At 42.1% G+C, this 19,192-nt stretch overlaps 1 protein-coding gene across 1 annotated transcript in view; it reads left to right on the top strand.

Annotated features, from left to right (window-relative positions):
• fbn3 (fibrillin 3) overlaps positions 1-19,192 on the top strand; it is a 65,207-nt gene that overhangs the window by 42,837 nt on the left and 3,178 nt on the right. Inside the window, exons 16-64 of the mRNA XM_078258925.1 lie at positions 2-277; positions 375-428; positions 520-645; positions 1,115-1,240; positions 1,487-1,606; positions 2,663-2,800; positions 3,537-3,587; positions 3,776-3,901; positions 4,041-4,268; positions 4,484-4,609; positions 4,712-4,840; positions 5,075-5,200; positions 5,434-5,559; positions 5,694-5,816; positions 6,025-6,150; positions 6,295-6,420; positions 6,811-6,933; positions 7,085-7,207; positions 7,320-7,445; positions 7,534-7,656; positions 8,056-8,178; positions 8,488-8,649; positions 8,803-8,871; positions 9,045-9,170; positions 9,326-9,451; positions 9,593-9,742; positions 9,853-9,924; positions 10,031-10,156; positions 10,825-10,950; positions 11,468-11,593; positions 11,737-11,853; positions 12,589-12,717; positions 12,839-12,958; positions 13,142-13,267; positions 13,413-13,565; positions 13,677-13,742; positions 13,847-13,972; positions 14,332-14,451; positions 14,547-14,669; positions 14,855-14,986; positions 15,117-15,242; positions 15,385-15,591; positions 15,775-15,900; positions 16,046-16,168; positions 16,445-16,561; positions 16,670-16,798; positions 16,995-17,114; positions 18,581-18,812; positions 19,028-19,187. Coding sequence (XP_078115051.1) covers positions 2-277; positions 375-428; positions 520-645; positions 1,115-1,240; positions 1,487-1,606; positions 2,663-2,800; positions 3,537-3,587; positions 3,776-3,901; positions 4,041-4,268; positions 4,484-4,609; positions 4,712-4,840; positions 5,075-5,200; positions 5,434-5,559; positions 5,694-5,816; positions 6,025-6,150; positions 6,295-6,420; positions 6,811-6,933; positions 7,085-7,207; positions 7,320-7,445; positions 7,534-7,656; positions 8,056-8,178; positions 8,488-8,649; positions 8,803-8,871; positions 9,045-9,170; positions 9,326-9,451; positions 9,593-9,742; positions 9,853-9,924; positions 10,031-10,156; positions 10,825-10,950; positions 11,468-11,593; positions 11,737-11,853; positions 12,589-12,717; positions 12,839-12,958; positions 13,142-13,267; positions 13,413-13,565; positions 13,677-13,742; positions 13,847-13,972; positions 14,332-14,451; positions 14,547-14,669; positions 14,855-14,986; positions 15,117-15,242; positions 15,385-15,591; positions 15,775-15,900; positions 16,046-16,168; positions 16,445-16,561; positions 16,670-16,798; positions 16,995-17,114; positions 18,581-18,812; positions 19,028-19,187 — 6,380 coding nt within the window. The remainder of the gene's footprint in view (position 1; positions 278-374; positions 429-519; positions 646-1,114; positions 1,241-1,486; positions 1,607-2,662; positions 2,801-3,536; positions 3,588-3,775; positions 3,902-4,040; positions 4,269-4,483; positions 4,610-4,711; positions 4,841-5,074; positions 5,201-5,433; positions 5,560-5,693; positions 5,817-6,024; positions 6,151-6,294; positions 6,421-6,810; positions 6,934-7,084; positions 7,208-7,319; positions 7,446-7,533; positions 7,657-8,055; positions 8,179-8,487; positions 8,650-8,802; positions 8,872-9,044; positions 9,171-9,325; positions 9,452-9,592; positions 9,743-9,852; positions 9,925-10,030; positions 10,157-10,824; positions 10,951-11,467; positions 11,594-11,736; positions 11,854-12,588; positions 12,718-12,838; positions 12,959-13,141; positions 13,268-13,412; positions 13,566-13,676; positions 13,743-13,846; positions 13,973-14,331; positions 14,452-14,546; positions 14,670-14,854; positions 14,987-15,116; positions 15,243-15,384; positions 15,592-15,774; positions 15,901-16,045; positions 16,169-16,444; positions 16,562-16,669; positions 16,799-16,994; positions 17,115-18,580; positions 18,813-19,027; positions 19,188-19,192) is intronic.

The raw sequence follows: 19,192 nt of genomic DNA, 5'->3' as shown, positions 1-19,192 counted from the left end.
GACATCGATGAGTGTCAGACTCCTGGCATTTGTATGAACGGCCGCTGCATCAACTCTGAGGGCTCCTTCCGCTGTGAGTGCCCTCCAGGCCTGGCTATTGATGTAGATGGGAGAGTGTGTGTGGACACACACATGAGGACCACTTGCTACGGTGCCATAAAGATGGGCACATGCTCGCGGCCGTTCCCTGGTGCAGTGACCAAGTCTGAGTGCTGCTGTGCCAATGCTGAACATGGCTTTGGAGAGCCCTGCCAACCCTGCCCCTCCAGAAACTCAGGTAACATCTTTCATTTGCTTTACACTATTTTTTTTCAATTCTTGGAAATCTTGGTTGATTTTGTTAAAGTTTTTTCATCTTATCCTGTATCTTTCAGCTGAGTTCCAGGCTGTATGCAGCAGTGGTATTGGCATTACAGCTGATGGCAGAGGTGAGTATGTTGTTCATGAATGTGGATGTTCCCACAGTGCTGTTTATCAGTATTTATCTACGTACATAGCCTAATACGTATTCTATCCTAGACATCAATGAATGTGCCCTTGACCCGGACATTTGTCAGAACGGCATATGTGAGAACCTGAGAGGAAGTTATCGCTGCATCTGTAACATCGGTTACGAGTCTGACACCAGTGGCAAAAACTGTGTTGGTGAGTCAGAGTGTCTCCATGTTATTATTGAGAAGAAGCAGCACATCCCTAACTAGCAACATTTGCCATATTTCTGTCTTAAAGTAAAACTGTGTACCATCCTGTGGCCACAACTTGTAATGAACAAGATAAAGCAAAATGCTAAGACGGTGCAACAGCAGCACAAGTAGAGAAGAGTCATCAAATTGCACAGCAGTATCTTTCCAAAGTTTGCTAACATTAGCCACCACAAGCTACTGGTAAGCAGGCATCTTATGCAGCAGCAGCAAGAAGTTTATTGAATTAAGGAAGTGTGTGTTAAATTGCTTATTAATTAAACTTGTCTTACGCGAGAGAATGTGTTTTTTCTTTTGTCAAAAGTTAGTCTTGCTTTAAAGGCCAATACTCCTGGTTTGCATGATAGCCCTCTAATTAGAAATGTCATAAACCTCTGTTTTCTAACCATTGCCTTGTGTCGCCTCCATTGCAGACATTAATGAGTGTCTGGTGAACCGTCTGCTTTGTGACAACGGTCTGTGCAGAAACACTCCCGGCTCCTACACCTGCTCCTGTCCTAAAGGATTTGTTTTTAAACCCGACTCAGAGACCTGCGAAGGTGAGCACTTTCACGCACACATTCTCACTTTGTGCTGTCTCACATCCAGATGTATTTTGTCGCTTTTACCAACAATCAAGGTCGATATGAGGTGACATTATTACCAGATGTGTTGCATTTAGTTTCCAATAAACATGTGGCTCATGGAAAGAAGGCACACACATTGCATTTGCCAAATGCTGATGATGATCCATTTCAATCAGCCTCTCAGCCTTGACCTCAGGTATGTGTTTGCACATGTTTCAGATATCAACGAATGCGATTCCAGCCCGTGCATCAATGGAGCGTGTCGCAACGTGGCCGGGTCCTTCAACTGCGAGTGCACCCATGGCAGCAAGCTGGACTCCACCAACACCATCTGTGTGGGTAAGACATCCGTGTTCCCAAATGCCTGATGCAAATTAGAGAAGCACCGCTGGGTCCTAGAAACTGCTTGTGTGAGATTATGATTACACACTTGAGACACGAGTGTCAACAGGAAATAATTGGTGCAAGGGTCTTTTTGTCTAATCATTCTAATCGACGTTTACTCTTTTTTGTAAACGAACACTGAAGTGGTTCAGGTTTCCAGGAGCCATCCAGAAACATTATCATCCTCAGATGTTGGGCAAAATAACACGCTAAGATGATTTATTAGATAAATACTTGCATGCACGGCCTTGGTTCACATGGAGATTGCTTTACTTCATAGAGATCCGCTTTAGATTCAAAATGACATGTGGTATGTAAGACTCTCTGCTGAGGTTCTGAATATTCCACTTGTTTGGAGATTTCTTACTTTTGGGAAATCATTGTGAGAAAGCTACATGCTAATACAGAACACAGATGTTATTGTAAGTGGATGGAGAATGAGTCATTAAATAAATACTCATACATATTCCATGAGCTGGCTCTTTCAGCGGTCTCCAAATTCCTCTTGTTTGGTTCATTTCTGTTTTGTTTTCGAGCCCATCACTCAGCGGGGGGAAGAAAGGGTTTGTTTTTGGGTGGCCTTGTGGTTTTGTAAAGAAGCTGTCACTGATATGACTGTACACTCTTTTAATTAATTAGGAATGGAGTAGCATAGGATTAAATGTAATGATGCATGGGCTTTACTTAGCTCAGCATGTAGCTAAAGACACAAGTTTTATGGCAGTGAGGAAAGTTGAAGGTGACATTTTGATTGTGTTTGTGGTGTATTTTGTTGCCATAGTTAAAGGTACCCTGTGGAGATTTTTAACCACTAGTGGTGCTGTGGAGTAATTCTGTGCTCTAATAGCACACACAAGGAAAATATTTAAATACATTGTCTTTGCAAATGTTTTATGAAGAACATAGTGTTAGGCCTGAAGGATAAACACAGTTAACATTCAGTGTTAACTTTACAAGAAAACCCCCCCACTAGGTAAGCAAATCTTCTCTGTTGTAACTCCGGCTCCACAGACAGTATGAAGAGTACGTGCTGGCTGACGATACAAGACAACCGCTGCGAGGTCAACATCAACGGAGCCACACTGAAGTCTGAGTGCTGCTCCACACTGGGAGCCGCCTGGGGCAGCCCCTGTGAACCCTGCGAGATCGGTCAGTTCTCACACACAGATGCTGCAAATTTTTCGTGCCAGTGTGTAATGTTTGTAATTCTGTCCATTTTTATGCTAAAACTTGACACGGTTTCAGTCCTCCAGAGTTAAGGTCTTGTTGAAAAGCCTCTGAAACAGCATTTAGATCAGTGTTTACCGAACAAAGTCACAATTGAAGGGTGGTTTTACATTGAACTGCTTTACAGTTGCACTTATTATTATAAATACATTAATAATACATAATCATCAAACAAATCAAAAGAATAAAGGAACAAATGAAATGCAGGTGGGTTGTTACTTAGCTCTATTTGAACATGTACTAACAATTTCAACATAACAACAATAGCCATCTAAATAAAGGCTTTTTGACTTTTGCCAGAAGAGGGCCTTTGACCTTTCTTCTTCCTTTTTGAACATTTGTGTTCCCTTCCAAAGAGCACGTTCAGTATTTCATTATTATATAACTTCTGAGCACTCTGGGCCTGTTCTCTTCTGAATAAAATGCAGGTTTTAACCGTTTTTGGCTGCTTTCCATCATATTGTGGACATCATGACTTGACCAATATCTATATATATCTATATATCTATATATATATATATATATATATATATATATATAATAATATATATTTAAATTAAAGGCTAATATTTTCTGACATTTTGGCAAACCAATGTATGTATACATACTCTACAAACAGTGCTCATACATAAAATATCTTCATTACATTTCCCCTCAGACACCGCCTGCTCTCGAGGGTTTGCTCGTATGAAGGGCCTCGTCTGTGAAGGTAAGAACATTTGATAACTTAATGACCGGTGGCAAACCTGCAGCCTTCCTTCATCCAACATTGATGCCATGAAATCATCTTTTTGTCCTTGTACTGTGCCTTAATGTTCTCCCTGTAGATTTCTTTTGAGAAAAGTGTGTTTCACCTTGTAATTCTTTACGGTTCTTAAAATGTCCCGCTCCCTGTAGACATTAATGAGTGTGAGGTGTTCCCTGGAGTGTGCACAAATGGCCGGTGTGTGAACACCCAGGGCTCGTTCCGCTGCGAGTGTGCTGAGGGTCTCACCTTGGACAGTACTGGACGCACATGTGTGGGTAAGAGGACTGCACAACAAAGAAATCAGACATCACATCCAATAAAACTGTTATTTCCAGAGGTTATCATGTCACTGCTCACAAAAATTGGAAACAGAGAGGTGACTTCGTTTTTGATTTTATATAACAACTTTTCTAGATACGCGTAGTGAGCAGTGCTACATGAAGTGGCACGAGGATGAGTGTGGCGAGCCGCTGCCAGGGAGATACCGTGTGGACATGTGCTGCTGTTTAGTGGGTTCTGCCTGGGGCATCGACTGCGAGGAGTGTCCTAAACCAGACACACCTGAGTACAGAGCCATCTGTCCCAGAGGGCCCGGCTTTGCCAACAGAGGAGAAATTCTGACCGGCAGGCCGTTCTACAAAGGTACCAAATTGTTTCCACTCACTGCAAGTTGACACTTTCATCCTTGAAAGTGCTTTGTGGAACAATGAGTGTATACATTTCTTGGTAGAACCCTGTATTACCAAAGTGACAGAGAATAAAGTTAAATCTGTAACAGCCATACTTATGTAAAATATTCATCCAGTAAATTGTATTATTTTGACCAAATTATTTTAACTGCATGTCTTCCTCTCCAGATGTAAATGAGTGTAAGGTGTTCCAGGGTCTGTGTACTCATGGAACTTGCCGGAACACCATCGGCAGTTTCAAGTGTCGCTGCAACAACGGCTTCGCTCTGACCGCAGAGGAGAGGAACTGCACAGGTACGAGAGAGGGAGTCAATTTTATTTCAGTGAAATGAAAAATGTATGTCACAATTAGTGAGGAGTTAGTCAGGGTATCTTTTTAATGTCTTTCTGTTTCAGACATCGACGAGTGCCGCATCTCCCCGGACTTGTGTGGTCACGGTGCCTGTGTCAACACACCTGGCAGCTTTGAGTGTGAATGTTTCGAGGGCTACGAGAGCGGCTTCATGATGATGAAGAACTGCATGGGTAGGTTGGAAACAAATCCACACACACACACACACACACACACACACACACAATTACACAATTTCAAATGATACACCCTGTTTGAAGTCATGTCCACAGTATGAAACCACACATCACCTAATATGTCCATTAATTCCATTGTCCATTACATCCCTGTTTTACCTCTTTCTATTCATCTTTTCCTCCTTTCTTCCCTCTTTATCCCTCCTTCCCTGTCTTCCTCTCTCCTGACAGACATTGATGAGTGTGAGAGAAACCCCCTGTTGTGTCGTGGAGGAACCTGCCTGAACACAGAAGGGAGTTATGAGTGTGAATGTCCCACCGGACACTCACTCAGCAACGATGGATCTGCCTGTGAAGGTGGATCATAAATATCCATTCCCACACTTGGTGTTATATGTCATTCTCAGCACATCACATTTTATTTTAAAAGCTAGTGCACTTGAAAAAGTCATGTTGAAAAAGTCCTGAAAAAGTACCTTTCTCTTCTGGATCTTTTAGTTTCTATAAAGTAGTGTTGTAAGTATTATTCATGATTAGGTACAATACACTACATGGATTATAATGCATAACTTGTTTGCTTTTCCTGTCAGATGTGAATGAGTGCCAGCTAAGTGACAACTTGTGCAAGCATGGCCAGTGCGTCAACATGCCGGGAACCTACCAGTGCTCCTGTGACACCGGTTACCAGGCCACACCAGACCGACAGGGCTGCGTTGGTGAGTGGAACCAACTTTATCAAAAAATTGACACCAATGTTGGATAATTGGGAAATTATCTTTTGTGTACTGCCCGTCATTCTAATATAATGAGACCTAGATACCTTAACTGTAATTGTGTCCTTTCTCTGCAGATATTGATGAATGCACCATTATGAACGGAGGCTGTGAAACCCACTGCACCAACTCAGAGGGCAGCTATGAGTGCAGCTGTAGTGAGGGCTATGCTCTTATGCCTGACCTCAGGACCTGTTCAGGTAATAAAACACATGATGTGTTCAGTTTATCTGGATTTCAATTAAATATTTTTAAAGAAACTGAAGCTATAAATAAATGCAACAATGCCATAATGTGATATTTTCGTAGTTCTCCCACGAAAATAAAAAAAATAATGTTTTTCTGTCCGGTCTTCTTCATGGCGTTTCCACCTATAGCACATTGACATTATTCTGCTGTTTCTTTTAGATATCGATGAGTGTGAGGAGACTCCAGACATCTGTGACGGAGGCCAGTGCACCAACATTCCCGGGGAATACCGGTGCCTGTGTTACGATGGCTTCATGGCCTCTATGGACATGAGGACGTGTATCGGTGAGAGGAAACACAATACTTAGAATATGAATGTAACTCTTCAAATCTGCGGGACTTCCTCTGAGTCTCATGATCTCTCACTCTAATCTCTAAAGGCCAGAACATTTACATATTATGTGTGTCTGTCCATCCCTGTCTGCCCAGATGTGAACGAGTGTGACTTGAACCCGAACATCTGTCTCCACGGCGACTGTGAGAACACCAAAGGCTCCTTCATCTGCCACTGTCAGCTGGGATACTTTGTCAAGAAGGGATCCACGGGCTGCACAGGTACACACACGCGCGCACACACACACACACACACACACACACACACACACACACACACACACACACACACACACACACACACACACACACACACACACACCAGCTGAGAGGTCTGGGCCTCTGTGTGTCCATATCTGAGACGAGTGTTGATACAGTTTACCCATGCATACAGTAGTTCCAGGTCTGCAATTGTTAAAATGACAATTTCTGAATGACTCACTTCTTATAAAATTAAAAACTATCTGCTAAGCAAAAAGCTAATTTTTTAAATATCTTTGCTGTTTACATTCTTTTTGTTGTTGTTTTGTTTAATATTCAAATGGAAATAACTGGTTCACAAATGTGTGTTACTGCCTGTTCATTGGCTAATTGATCTCTATATCTCACCAGATGTTGATGAGTGTGAGATCGGGGCTCATAACTGTGACATGCACGCTGCCTGCATCAACGTGCCTGGAAGCTTTAAATGTCGATGTCGAGACGGCTGGTTGGGAGACGGCATCAAGTGTGTGGGTGAGTACATATTCGGACCAGACACGTTTTTAAGACAAAATAAAGGAACAAAAGTATCCTTTACACAAGAATATTAGAATTTGTAACTGTTTTGATTGCGTTGTGCTATCAAGTTTTTTTTTCTCACGCTTTTTTTTCTCTCTTTCTGCAGATCAGGACGAGTGCTCTGTAGAGGACCATAACTGCAACCTCAATGCAGACTGTGTGAACACACCGGGATCCTACAGGTGTACATGCAAGGAAGGCTTTAATGGAGATGGATTTTCCTGCTCTGGTAAGACTGCTGAAACTATCTTAATGAATCCTAATTGAATATTAGCTACTGTGTGTGTGCAGTGAGCTCCATGCACAGTAAGTTTATAATGCACTGCTCTGTTCTGATTCAGACATGGATGAGTGTGCAGACAACGTGAACCTGTGTGAGAACGGCCAGTGTCTGAATGCTCCAGGGGGGTACCGCTGCGAGTGTGAGATGGGCTTTACGCCTACAGAAGACAGCAAGGCGTGTCAAGGTGCTGGACTCATTCAGTCACATTTTATTCTTTATACTTCTTCTTTTTTTATTCAACTAACATTTTTTCTTTGTCGGCTTTGCCACAGACATCGATGAGTGTAATTTCCAGAACATCTGTGTATTTGGAACGTGCCAGAATCTTCCAGGGATGTTCCGCTGCGTGTGTGATGACGGTTACGAACTGGACCGCAGTGGAGGAAACTGCACTGGTCAGTGTTGCCCTTCTGTAACTTTAGTTTTAAATTCACTTAGTTCAGACACAGAACAGACTCAAATAGCTTGGCTGAGTTTCCTCAACAAAAACAGCCTTTATTCATGCGTTGTATTACTTTTTAAAATTCTTTGAAAACATATCCAACATATACAAAGACCAAATATGCGTCTACTACCATCTGTTTATTCCCTTCATTTCTCAGTCTTTTTACAGCTTACCTTCAAATCACCCTTCTGTTAGTTTGTGACATACGCAGGATTTTAAATAATTAAAAGTGGTATTTTTGGTTCCTGTACCTACAGCAGCATATAAACTAATAGGCTCATACATTTCAGAAAGGTGTCTGTTGTCTGGTATCTGTTGCTGAGCTTGTGTTTGTCGCTGTGTAATCCAGACATCAACGAGTGTGCAGACCCTGTGAACTGCATCAACGGGCTGTGTGTGAACACTCCAGGGAGCTACCTGTGTAACTGCCCAGCTGACTTTGAGCTAAACCCCACTGGAGTGGGCTGCGTCGGTGAGTCACACTTAAAGCTGGCAGATTGAAATAAGACAAACCCTTTTAAAATTAGCAGGTTTTAATGAAGGAGATTGAGATTGATTTTTTTTTTTTTTTAAATATGAGAACACAGTGACAAGATGCTGCATCCTATCCCAAAATGTAACCAGTAAGGACAGATGACAAATCAAATTTGAGTTAAAAATATTTAATACTAATTTAATTAAACCACACTTTATTTAATTTGTACACTCGCACATTGTAACGTGCTGTTACATGGAAGTCAAGACTCCCATGTATCGATAAGCAAAAATGTGTCTTTCTTAGATACACGTGTTGGCAACTGCTTCCTGGACATCCTTGCACGTGGTGATGGAGGAATCTCCTGTAGTGCGGAGATCGGTGTGGGTGTGACCCGGGCTTCCTGTTGCTGCTCCGAGGGAGGAGCCTGGGGAAACCCCTGTGAACTGTGCCCTGCCCCCAACTCCAGTATGTGTTACAGGACTGATCGATTACCAATAATATTTACTGCAAAATGCACGTCATAGTTACTCAGATTTGTTGGTCAATTTATGTCTTAGCAGTTATTTATTATTTGCTTTTTTTACACTAACTTGCTGTGTGTCTCTGTCTTGTCTGTAGCGGAATATAAGACTCTTTGTCCAGGAGGAGAGGGATTCAGACCCAACCCCATCACTGTTATCCTGGAAGGTAAACCATCCAGCTTTCTCTGTTTTCCAGTCTATTGAATTAACATCAGAAACCACAGCTAGCACCGGTGTAGCAGGAAAACTCTAAACTTTGGCTTCTATTTCAGCAATTTAACATCAAATCAATACATTAGTGACATCTATCTGGATCTAACAGTTTTAATTCTTTTCTAGATATTGATGAGTGCCAGGAGCTGCCAGGTCTCTGCCAGGGTGGAAACTGTGTTAACACCTTTGGTAGTTTCCAGTGTGAGTGTCCAGGAGGCTACTATCTCAATGAGGAGACTCGCATCTGTGAGGGTAAGAATTGAAAGAGAAATCACATTGAATGAGGTAATTGACTGGAAAAGATGTGTAGCCCTCTATTTATATTATGTAGATCACCTATGAAGGGAAAATGAACACCCTGCTCTCACCTCGTATTTTATTATCTGTCATTACATCTTTGCGTGCAGATATCGATGAGTGCACGACCCACATCGGGATCTGTGGACCTGGTACCTGCTACAACACTTTGGGCAACTACACCTGTGTGTGTCCCCCTGAGTACATGCAGGTCAATGGAGGAAACAACTGCATGGGTGAGTGGGAGAGACCTACAAGAAAATATTTATTCTTTCATGCAAATAAACGTATTCAAAGTTTGAAAAGTTGCAAACATTTCTAAATGCTGGCTTTTCAGCTTTTGGAATTAAAGGACTGTCTTCCTCTTTGTAATACAGACATGAGGAAGAGTGTGTGTTATCGTAACTTTAACGACACGTGTGAGAACGAGCTGTCCTTCAACATGACCAAGAAGATGTGCTGCTGTGCCTACAATGTGGGAAAAGCCTGGAACAAGCCGTGTGAGGCCTGTCCAACTCCTGCTACCAGTGAGTGACAATAAATACACTAAAACATACTCTGAAACAGCTGTTGAAACATCGCTATATGAGTACATTTTATCACTGCCACTGAGTGTCTCCTGTCCTGTCTGTTCTAGCTGAGTACCAGTTACTGTGTGGTAACCAGGCTCCTGGCTTCATCATCGACATCCACACTGGCAAGCCAATCGGTAAGGTCATTACAAGGTCAAAGCTGGTGCAGTGCAGTTTGTAGTAAGTGATGCTGTTACAAAGTACAGTTTGCATAATAACATCCTGCTGTGTTGTTTTGTACAGATATTGACGAGTGCAGGGAGATCCCTGGTATCTGTGCCAATGGAGTGTGTATCAATCAGATCGGGAGCTTCCGCTGTGAATGTCCAATGGGCTTCAGCTACAACAACATACTGCTCATTTGTGAAGGTAAAACTCACTTGATATGTTTTCTTCTGTCCTCTAACTGTTTCTGTTGCAAGAGAAGATAATGGTAATCACATCCACCTATTATAAGACAATGCGAACAGGGTGGTGTTACATAGATTTCTTGCTCTTTTGCTATTTTTGTGTTTCCTTTTTTGTCTCTCACTCTCAACTCTCTCTCTCGACACACACACACACACACACACACACACACACACACACACACACACACACACACACACACACACACACATTCACACACTTATACCTCCCCCTCCTTTCCTCTTTCACCCTGCTGCTGAATCATTGCATGCTTATGCCTTATACAGTATTAAGGATATACTTACTGCTGGCACAAACACCTACCTCCATTTCAGCACTAAATCACACACACACACACACATAGGATGAGAGGCAGTCCACTCAGTGCAGTTAACGCTGCCTTTTTCCACATGAGTTATGCCCTTGGAAAGACAAGTATAGTGGTTCTGAATGAGAGCACCTGCCTGGACCTTCAATCACCCAGAACCTGTCAGTGACTGAACCTTACCAAAGCCAAACTGGATCCGCTGTGTTTTCTCTCCTGCTGTCCAAAAGCCAACTGCCTGCTTTGACTGTTATGGTGCCTGTGATTTACGTCCACTGTTTCTCTTTTTCTTCCCCCTGCATAGATATTGATGAGTGTAACAGCGGGGACAACCTGTGCCAACGCAACGCAAACTGTATCAACATTCCAGGCAGCTACCGCTGCGAGTGCTCACCAGGCTTCAAATTGTCCCCCAGCGGGGCCTGTGTGGGTGAGTCCAGCCTGTCTGACAGGCATTAATGGGGTTTCCCATCTTAAAATAGCAGGAAGGTGGAATGATTGTGTTGGTGATGTGAGTAAAATGTTAAACATGGACATCCCTTGTTGAGGGAAGATTATTGTAATTTGTATTTATGGGACAGTGGAGAATCTGCTGAAGTATGTTAATTTATACCAGCCTTTGAATAAACACAACACCAGTTTTTCCCAGGTGGGGTTTTATTCTGTCATAAACAAATACACATAAAACACGTGTCCAAATATTCACAAAACCAAAAAAGGAGAAAACCAAAACAAAGGACAGAAGTTAAATCCAGCATGGGAACTGGACCTGCAGGAACAAATTGAACAAAACAAACTATAAAGCATACAACACAAACAATGCATAAAATCGAAGCGTAACACATGGCATGGTCTGTATATAAAATGGGATTTGTACATATAAAGTGCTTGTTAGTTGCAGCCCTTGATAATACGTCAATATTTTCCATTTCTGTTTTGTTTTTCAGACCGTAATGAGTGCCAGGAGATTCCTAATGTGTGCAGCCATGGAGAGTGTATTGACACGCAGGGAAGCTATCGTTGTCTCTGCCACAACGGATTCAAGGCTACAGCTGACCAGACCATGTGCATGGGTAAGAAGCACAATCTTAAACTATAATATACACTATACAATTTATGAACACTGTGTTGCATGTAATCCTGCAGAGTAAGTCAATACCGTATACCTAATACTGTCTAACCCACTCTAAATGTTGTTCTTGTGTGTGTATCTTAGACATCGATGAGTGTGACAGACAGCCATGTGGTAACGGTACCTGTAAAAACACAGTGGGATCCTACAACTGCCTCTGCTTCCCTGGCTTCGAGCTAACACACAACAACGACTGCATGGGTACGGATCATTTACTGTTCTGCTTATTTCATTCATTTTTTCATTTTCTGATCATTTACTGTTATACGAAGGTCAGCAGCAGTTAGTGGTTTCTCTTAAAGGTCAAAGTCTTGACACAGGTTTAGATTAGGGCTGGGCAATATATAGATATTATACCGATATCGATATATGAGGCTAGATATCGTCTTAAATTTTGGATATCGTAATATAGTAATATGACACGTGTTGTCTTTTCCTGGTTTTAAAGGCTGCATTACAGTAAAGTGATGTAGTTTTCTAAACTTACTAGACTGCTCTAGCTGTTCTATTACTTGCCTTTACCCATTTAGTTGTTTGATTATTTATCAAAAATCTCATTGTGTAAATATTTTTTAAAGCACCAATAGTCAACCCTACAATTTAGTCAAAAATATTCTGATATTTGATTTTCTCCATATCTCCCAGCTCTAGTTTAAATATCATATTGTTGAAGATTACATCGATAAAGTCCAATAAAAACATGCTGCCTTTTTCTGTAGCGGTATTACATAACAACATCTGATGTTGCTGTGTTTTGATTTTTCTTGTATAACAAAGACAATTATACACAAGCCAGTTTTTTCAGAAGCTCTTGATGCCAGGAAAAACATACATTTCTTTTCTTTTCTGTCTGTTTCCGGTTGTGTTTGTCGATGGATATCCAAAATCACAGGAATGTTTATAAGAGTCCTAATCCTCTCAATGTTGACCTTATAGACATAGACGAGTGCAGTGCCCTCCAGGGCCAAGTGTGCAGGAATGGACAGTGTATCAATGGACTCGGTTCCTTCCAATGTCTCTGCCATGAGGGTTATGAGAATACTCCGGATGGGAAAAACTGTGTCGGTAAGTCGGTGATTAAATATATAAGAAAAGTAAGAGCATGGTGGCATTTAAAGATTTCCGTACAGTACAGTTTACACAGACATAAACACACATCTGATTTGTACATTGTCCCATTTTTCAGATATCAATGAGTGCGTGAGTCTGCCCGGCACTTGCTCTCCGGGAACTTGTCAGAATCTGGACGGATCGTTCAGATGTATCTGCCCGCCTGGCTATGAGGTGCAGAATGACCAGTGTATAGGTAAGGCACAAACTTACACACATATAGTACATACAGGGATAGACACACTTCAGTACAGACTAATGCTCCACACATACTGAGGGCAACCGAGCCATCTGCTCTTCACACACATTCACAAATGCACCACCACCGTCTTCTCACCTGCCTTGCTCTTCCCTGTTCTCTTTTACGCTTCTTTTCCAGATATCAACGAGTGTGAGGTGGAGCCCAACCTCTGCCAGTTTGGCACCTGCACCAACACCCCTGGCAGCTTCCAGTGCACCTGCCAGCCGGGCTTTGTACTCTCTGACAACAAACGCCGCTGCTACGGTGAGAGAAGCTGTTAGTTAACAACTTGAATGAATATGGTAATCTGATATATTTGATCTCACTTACAAATGTGGTGGAGGAGGTTTGTGTCTTTGTGTCCCATGGATAACAGATCAATTACTGTCCATCTTTTTTCTAATGGCAGATACCAGAGAGAGCTTCTGTTTCACCAAATTTGAGGCAGGCAAATGCTCCGTCCCCAAAGCTTTGAACACCACTAAGGCCAAGTGCTGCTGCAGCAAGATGCCTGGAGAGGGCTGGGGACTTCCCTGTGAGCTGTGCCCACGAGAGAGCGAGGGTGTGTAACACAGACACACACGCACACACACACAGAGCTTTTATGAAGATATCACATGCCCACAGACATTTGACACATGAAGCTGACCTTTTTCTTTTGGTGCGTCTCCAGCTGCTTTCGACAGTCTGTGTCCCTTTGGCCACGGAGCGCTACCTGGGCCGGGCGATGCTCGTGAAGGTCAGTGCTACAACGTAGATCGATTTCTTTTTCATTTAGTGGCTAATTGTGGAGGTCTTGCATATGTTTAAAAAAACATGCTAATTTCCTTGTGCTCACTTTAGATATGAATGAGTGTCTGGATAACCCAGGCATCTGCCAGAACGGTATCTGCATCAATACAGATGGTTCATTCCGCTGTGAATGCCCCTTCGGATACAACCTGGATTACACAGGAGTCAACTGTATTGGTGAGATGTTTTCTGAAATTAAAATTAACAATCTACAACGTTGGAATCATAAAAGAAGTATTTAGAAGAGTATTTTGAGTATTTATACTGAAACAGCCGCAATTAAGCAGACAAAGAAAAATCAATTGGCAGGACTTCTTTTAAGAAGCTTTAATGCCATGTCTCAGAATATATCACCAGTATTATCACCCAGGTGTGATGTTGTTTTTATCACCAGCAGCAGCTTTTTCCTGCATTACAGCCTGATCTATTTTTGGACTAACATTTTATCTGCTAATGAGGGCTTTTAAAGTCTCAGGTACAATATAAAATCTTTTAATTGCCACCTCTATCTATACCCCCCTCTCTGTCTTCTCCAGACACCGACGAGTGCTCTATAGGAAACCCATGTGGAAATGGAACCTGCACCAATGTGGTAGGAGGTTTTGAGTGTTCGTGCCAGGAGGGCTTTGAACCCGGACCCATGATGACCTGTGAAGGTCAGTCACTTACACAGTAACACTCACATTGACAAAGGTACTTTTTAAAAAAATGACAGTAAATTAAACAAACCCGTCTCTCTTCTTGACTCCAGACATCAACGAGTGCTCCCAGAATCCTCTGCTGTGTGCCTTCCGGTGTGTAAACACCTTTGGTTCCTATGAGTGTATGTGTCCTGCTGGCTACGTGCTGCGAGATGACCAACGCATGTGCAGAGGTGAGAGGGCACAGCAGATTGCCTTTTTGTAAAGTGTCACTTTTATCTGCTTGATTCCTGTCATCTCTGATTTCACTCCTTTTCTGTGTGCTGTAGTACACCACTGAAAACAGGATATAACAGTTCCCATTTTAGCTGGCTGTTGTAGTTTTACCTATTGGTCATCTCTCATTGTCCCTCACCAGACCAGGACGAGTGCTCTGAGGGTCTGGATGACTGTGACTCCAAGGGTATGACCTGTAAGAACCTGATTGGCACCTTCATGTGTATCTGCCCTCCTGGCATGCAGCACAGACCCGATGGAGAGGGATGTATGGGTGAGTAAAAATGTTTTAGCCAATGTGAGAGGTTCTCCTCAGTCGTCACCCGATATCTACTGTTTTTACTGGATTTGTCCACCTCTTCGCTCTCTTCATCCTCCCGTCCTTTTGCTCTGTATGCTGGCAGACCTGAACGAGTGCCGCAGCAAACCTGGCATCTGTAAGAACGGACGCTGCGTCAACAAAGTAGGAAGCTACCGCTGCGAGTGCAATGACGGCTTTGAGTCAAGTTCCACTGGAACTGAATGTATTGGTAAGATCACTACTGCTGAAGAATATGTAGTCACATACTGTGGGGGTGATAACTGAAAGTGTACTTATACTCTTGTTTTAAATTCAATTGAAGTTTAGCAACCAAAACTTTTTTTTTCTTCGATCCCTTATCCCAAACACAGACAACCGAAAGGGCTACTGTTACACAGAGGTTCTGCAGACGATGTGCCAGCAGTCATCCACCAACAGGAACAGTGTGACCAAGTCTGAGTGCTGCTGCAACATAGGCCGAGGCTGGGGCTCACAGTGTGAGCTCTGCCCGCTGCCTGGCACCGTACAGTACAAGAGGATGTGCCCACTTGGACCTGGCTACACCACAGACGGAAGAGGTGAGTTGCGCAGTAATACCGATTGATTTTATGAAATAAAACAAAACCTTCAATGCAGCTTTAAAAAAGAAAGCTCACACTGTCATAAATAAGCTTAAAAAGACTCTTTGTTGAATTATATGTTTGGCAGTGTGAGAACCGGTCTAATTCAGATCACTTTCTAAAATGTCTCCGTACTTTCAGACATCAATGAGTGTCAGGTGATGCCAGATCTGTGTCGGAACGGTCAGTGCATCAACACCATCGGATCCTTCCGCTGCCACTGTAATGTGGGCTACAAAACTGACTTCACTGCAACCTCCTGTGTTGGTATGGCTGATCTCTGTCAGGCTAATACTCTCTCTCTCTCTCTCTCTCTGTTTGTCAATTTGGTTTCAAAGGCATTTTGTTTTTTATAGATACTGAATATTGCTACAGAATTTAAGCATTTTTTTTCTCTGTCTGCATATTACAGATATGGATGAGTGCGCTCTGTCTCCAAAGCCCTGTAACTTCTTGTGTAAAAACACAGAGGGCAGCTACCTCTGCTCCTGCCCCAGAGGATACAGCCTGCAGCCAGATGGAAAGACCTGCAAAGGTAGGTGGACTCTTGATTTGTGTTTGTTGGTTATTTCATAGCTTCATAAAAGCCATTAGATGCTATTTAATGATCTTTTTGATAGTTAACCATATTAGTAGTATTGTCGCCTTCAACACATCGGCAGTCTGGGGGCTGTTTGTTACTATTATTATTGTGTGTTACAAATGAAAAATTGCTCTCATATCATTTTTTATTAACAAGCTTTATAGCTTTGAGACTTCTATGTAATTTGGTTTTGATAGACGTTGAAGTGCTTTTTTCTTTCCCTCTAAGATCTGGATGAATGTTCGACCAAGCAGCACAACTGCCAGTTCCTTTGTGTCAACACCATCGGAGGCTTCACCTGCAAGTGTCCTCCCGGCTTCACACAGCACCAGACTGCCTGCATCGGTGAGTACAAGACAGAAAGAGATCAGTGTTACTCTGCAACGAAAAAAAGTTTTGTCTTTAGAAAGAACATAAAAAACAAAACGTGCATCTTTACTTCTCTCTTTGCAGACAACAATGAGTGTTCCGCTCAGAACAGTGCATGCGGATCCCGGGCCTCATGTGTCAACACGCCTGGTAGTTTCAACTGTGAATGCTCTAAAGGTTTCTCTTTGGACAGCACAGGCATCGAGTGTGACGGTGAGCAGACAAAGAAACCTTTACATTTAGTTTAATATAGTTTGGAAAGGAAGGTATCTCACGCAGGGTCCTTTTCAGTTCCAAAATCATGGGAACATTGGGTCCTGCTGACGTGTTTGTGATCAAAAGTGGCAGAAAATAGTGGTTGCACTGCTGAAAACGAGAAATGTAAAGTCTTTATTTTCATTTTCCTCAGATGTGGATGAGTGTGGCAGTAACCACCGCTGTCAGCACGGCTGTCAGAACATGATGGGAGGTTTCCGCTGCGGCTGTCCTCAGGGCTACGTGCAGCACTACCAGTGGAACCAGTGTGTGGGTGAGTTACACTGACTCAGTCTGTGAGTTTGTTAACAACAAAGGCACCAGAACACATTAGTAATAGGATTTAGAGGAGAGGATTACTTAGGAAGTCATTATGGTTAAAGGCTTTTAAGGCTTAATATAAGATTGCAAAAATATGTTCATCTATGGTTTAATTTCATATAAAAATCCCTGATTCACATAAGGAGAAATGTGGGAGGGATTAAGGCAAGGCAAGGCAGCTTTATTTGTATAACACATTTCAGCAACAGGGCAATTCAAAGTGCTTTACATGAAAACGATTAAAATACAAGAATAAAAGTTACAGTGCAGTATAAGAAATTAAACATTAAAGAACAGTTAAAAACAGTTAAAAATATAAAAGCAGATAAAATACAAGATTTTATGGTGCTAGTATGGGACAATGTATAAGCCGTTGCTCTATACACATAATCCACCCGCAATCCTTGCCGTTTCCAGAACGGGCCGGTCCCACTAGTCTTACTTTTTAATTTCTCTTTATATGCTTATATAGATTTTCATACAGTTTCTACAATGCAACTTCAGTATAAGAAATTAACAATTATGTAAAGAAAGACAACATCAAAAACAAAGGTCTTCAGCCTTGATTTAAAAGAACTGAGAGTTGTGTCGGACCTGCAGTTTTCTGGGAGTTTGCTCCAGATGTGTGGAGCATAAAAACTGAACGCTGTTTCTCCCTGTTTAGTTCTGACTCTGGGGACAGCAAGCAGACCTGTCCCAGATGACCTGAGAGGTCTGGGTGGGTCATGGTGTAGTAGCAGATCAGAAATGTATTTCGGCCCTAAACCGTTTAGTGATTTATAAACCAGCAAAAGTATTTTGAAATCAAATCTTTGAGGCACTAGAAGCCAGTGTAAAGACTTCAGAACTGGAGTAATGTGATCCACTTTCTTGGTCTTAGTGGATTAATTCAAACAACCTTTGCGATCACGTTTCTCTTTAAAATATTAGTGTTAAGATATTGAGGAAAATTCCTTGTCATTGTGAAATAATGTAATAACAACGATGAAAATTACAATGATCATAATCATTAGAATAATACACATATTTTATTGATTTATTTGATTTTAAACTAAAATAGCTCTCTATGCTGGTTCTTGATCATATCGTAATAATGTAAAAACTATAGCAGTGCAAGGATAAAGTTTAAAAAAGACAGCATTAAATATGGGCATTATAAGGGAATAAAGTAGACAGTAGGAAAGACACAAGACACAAGAATTATACTAAAGCATTTGTTTGAAAGCACTCTTTAAATTTTGATGAAGAATTATCTATAAAGATAATCATCTTGTGACAATATAGGCACATCATCATCACATCATCATCACATCATCATCAACGTGCAAAAGAAATGTTACTAGGCATGTACTGGATCTTGTCCTAACACACTCGCCTTCTCATTTTCGGTCTCTGCACTTTTGTCTCTCTCCTCCGCAGATGAAAACGAGTGTCAGGCAGCAACAGTGTGTGGCTCCGCCTCCTGCTACAACACACTGGGCAGCTTCAAGTGTGTGTGTCCCTCTGGCTTTGACTTTGAGCAGGGCGCTGGTGGCTGCCAAGATGTGAATGAATGTAGCACGGGCAGCAACCCCTGTATTTACGGCTGCTCCAATACCGACGGAGGCTACCTGTGTGGCTGTCCTGGAGGTTTCTACAGAGCCGGACAGGGGTGAGGGGACACAAATTAAAAATATAAATTTAAGCAACTGGTATTAGAAAAGTGGTGTCACTAGACACTTTTTTTGAGTAATTCCTGGTGGCAACATCTCACCATAGGAAAACATTCAACCATGTTTCATGTGCTGGGAGTATTGCCCATGAATTTGAAATTAATTTCCTTCCCTGTTACTCAACATACTAACCTCTCTTGTTGTTTCTATCCAGTCACTGTATGACAGGCTCAGGTTTCCCAAGCCAGTTTGTGGAGGGTGATGAAGACGATGACAGTCTGTCTCCTGAGGCCTGCTACGAGTGTAAGATCAACGGAGGAGGAGGAAAGAAGGGACGACACAAACGCAATGCTGATGAAAATGGGCTCAACCAGGTACG

The sequence above is a fragment of the Sander vitreus genome, chromosome 9 (assembly GCF_031162955.1).
Source record: "Sander vitreus isolate 19-12246 chromosome 9, sanVit1, whole genome shotgun sequence".
In the NCBI taxonomy this organism is placed as follows: domain Eukaryota; kingdom Metazoa; phylum Chordata; class Actinopteri; order Perciformes; family Percidae; genus Sander; species Sander vitreus.
The sequence above is the reverse complement of the archived record's forward strand: the minus strand, read 5'-3'. Positions and strand labels throughout refer to the sequence as shown.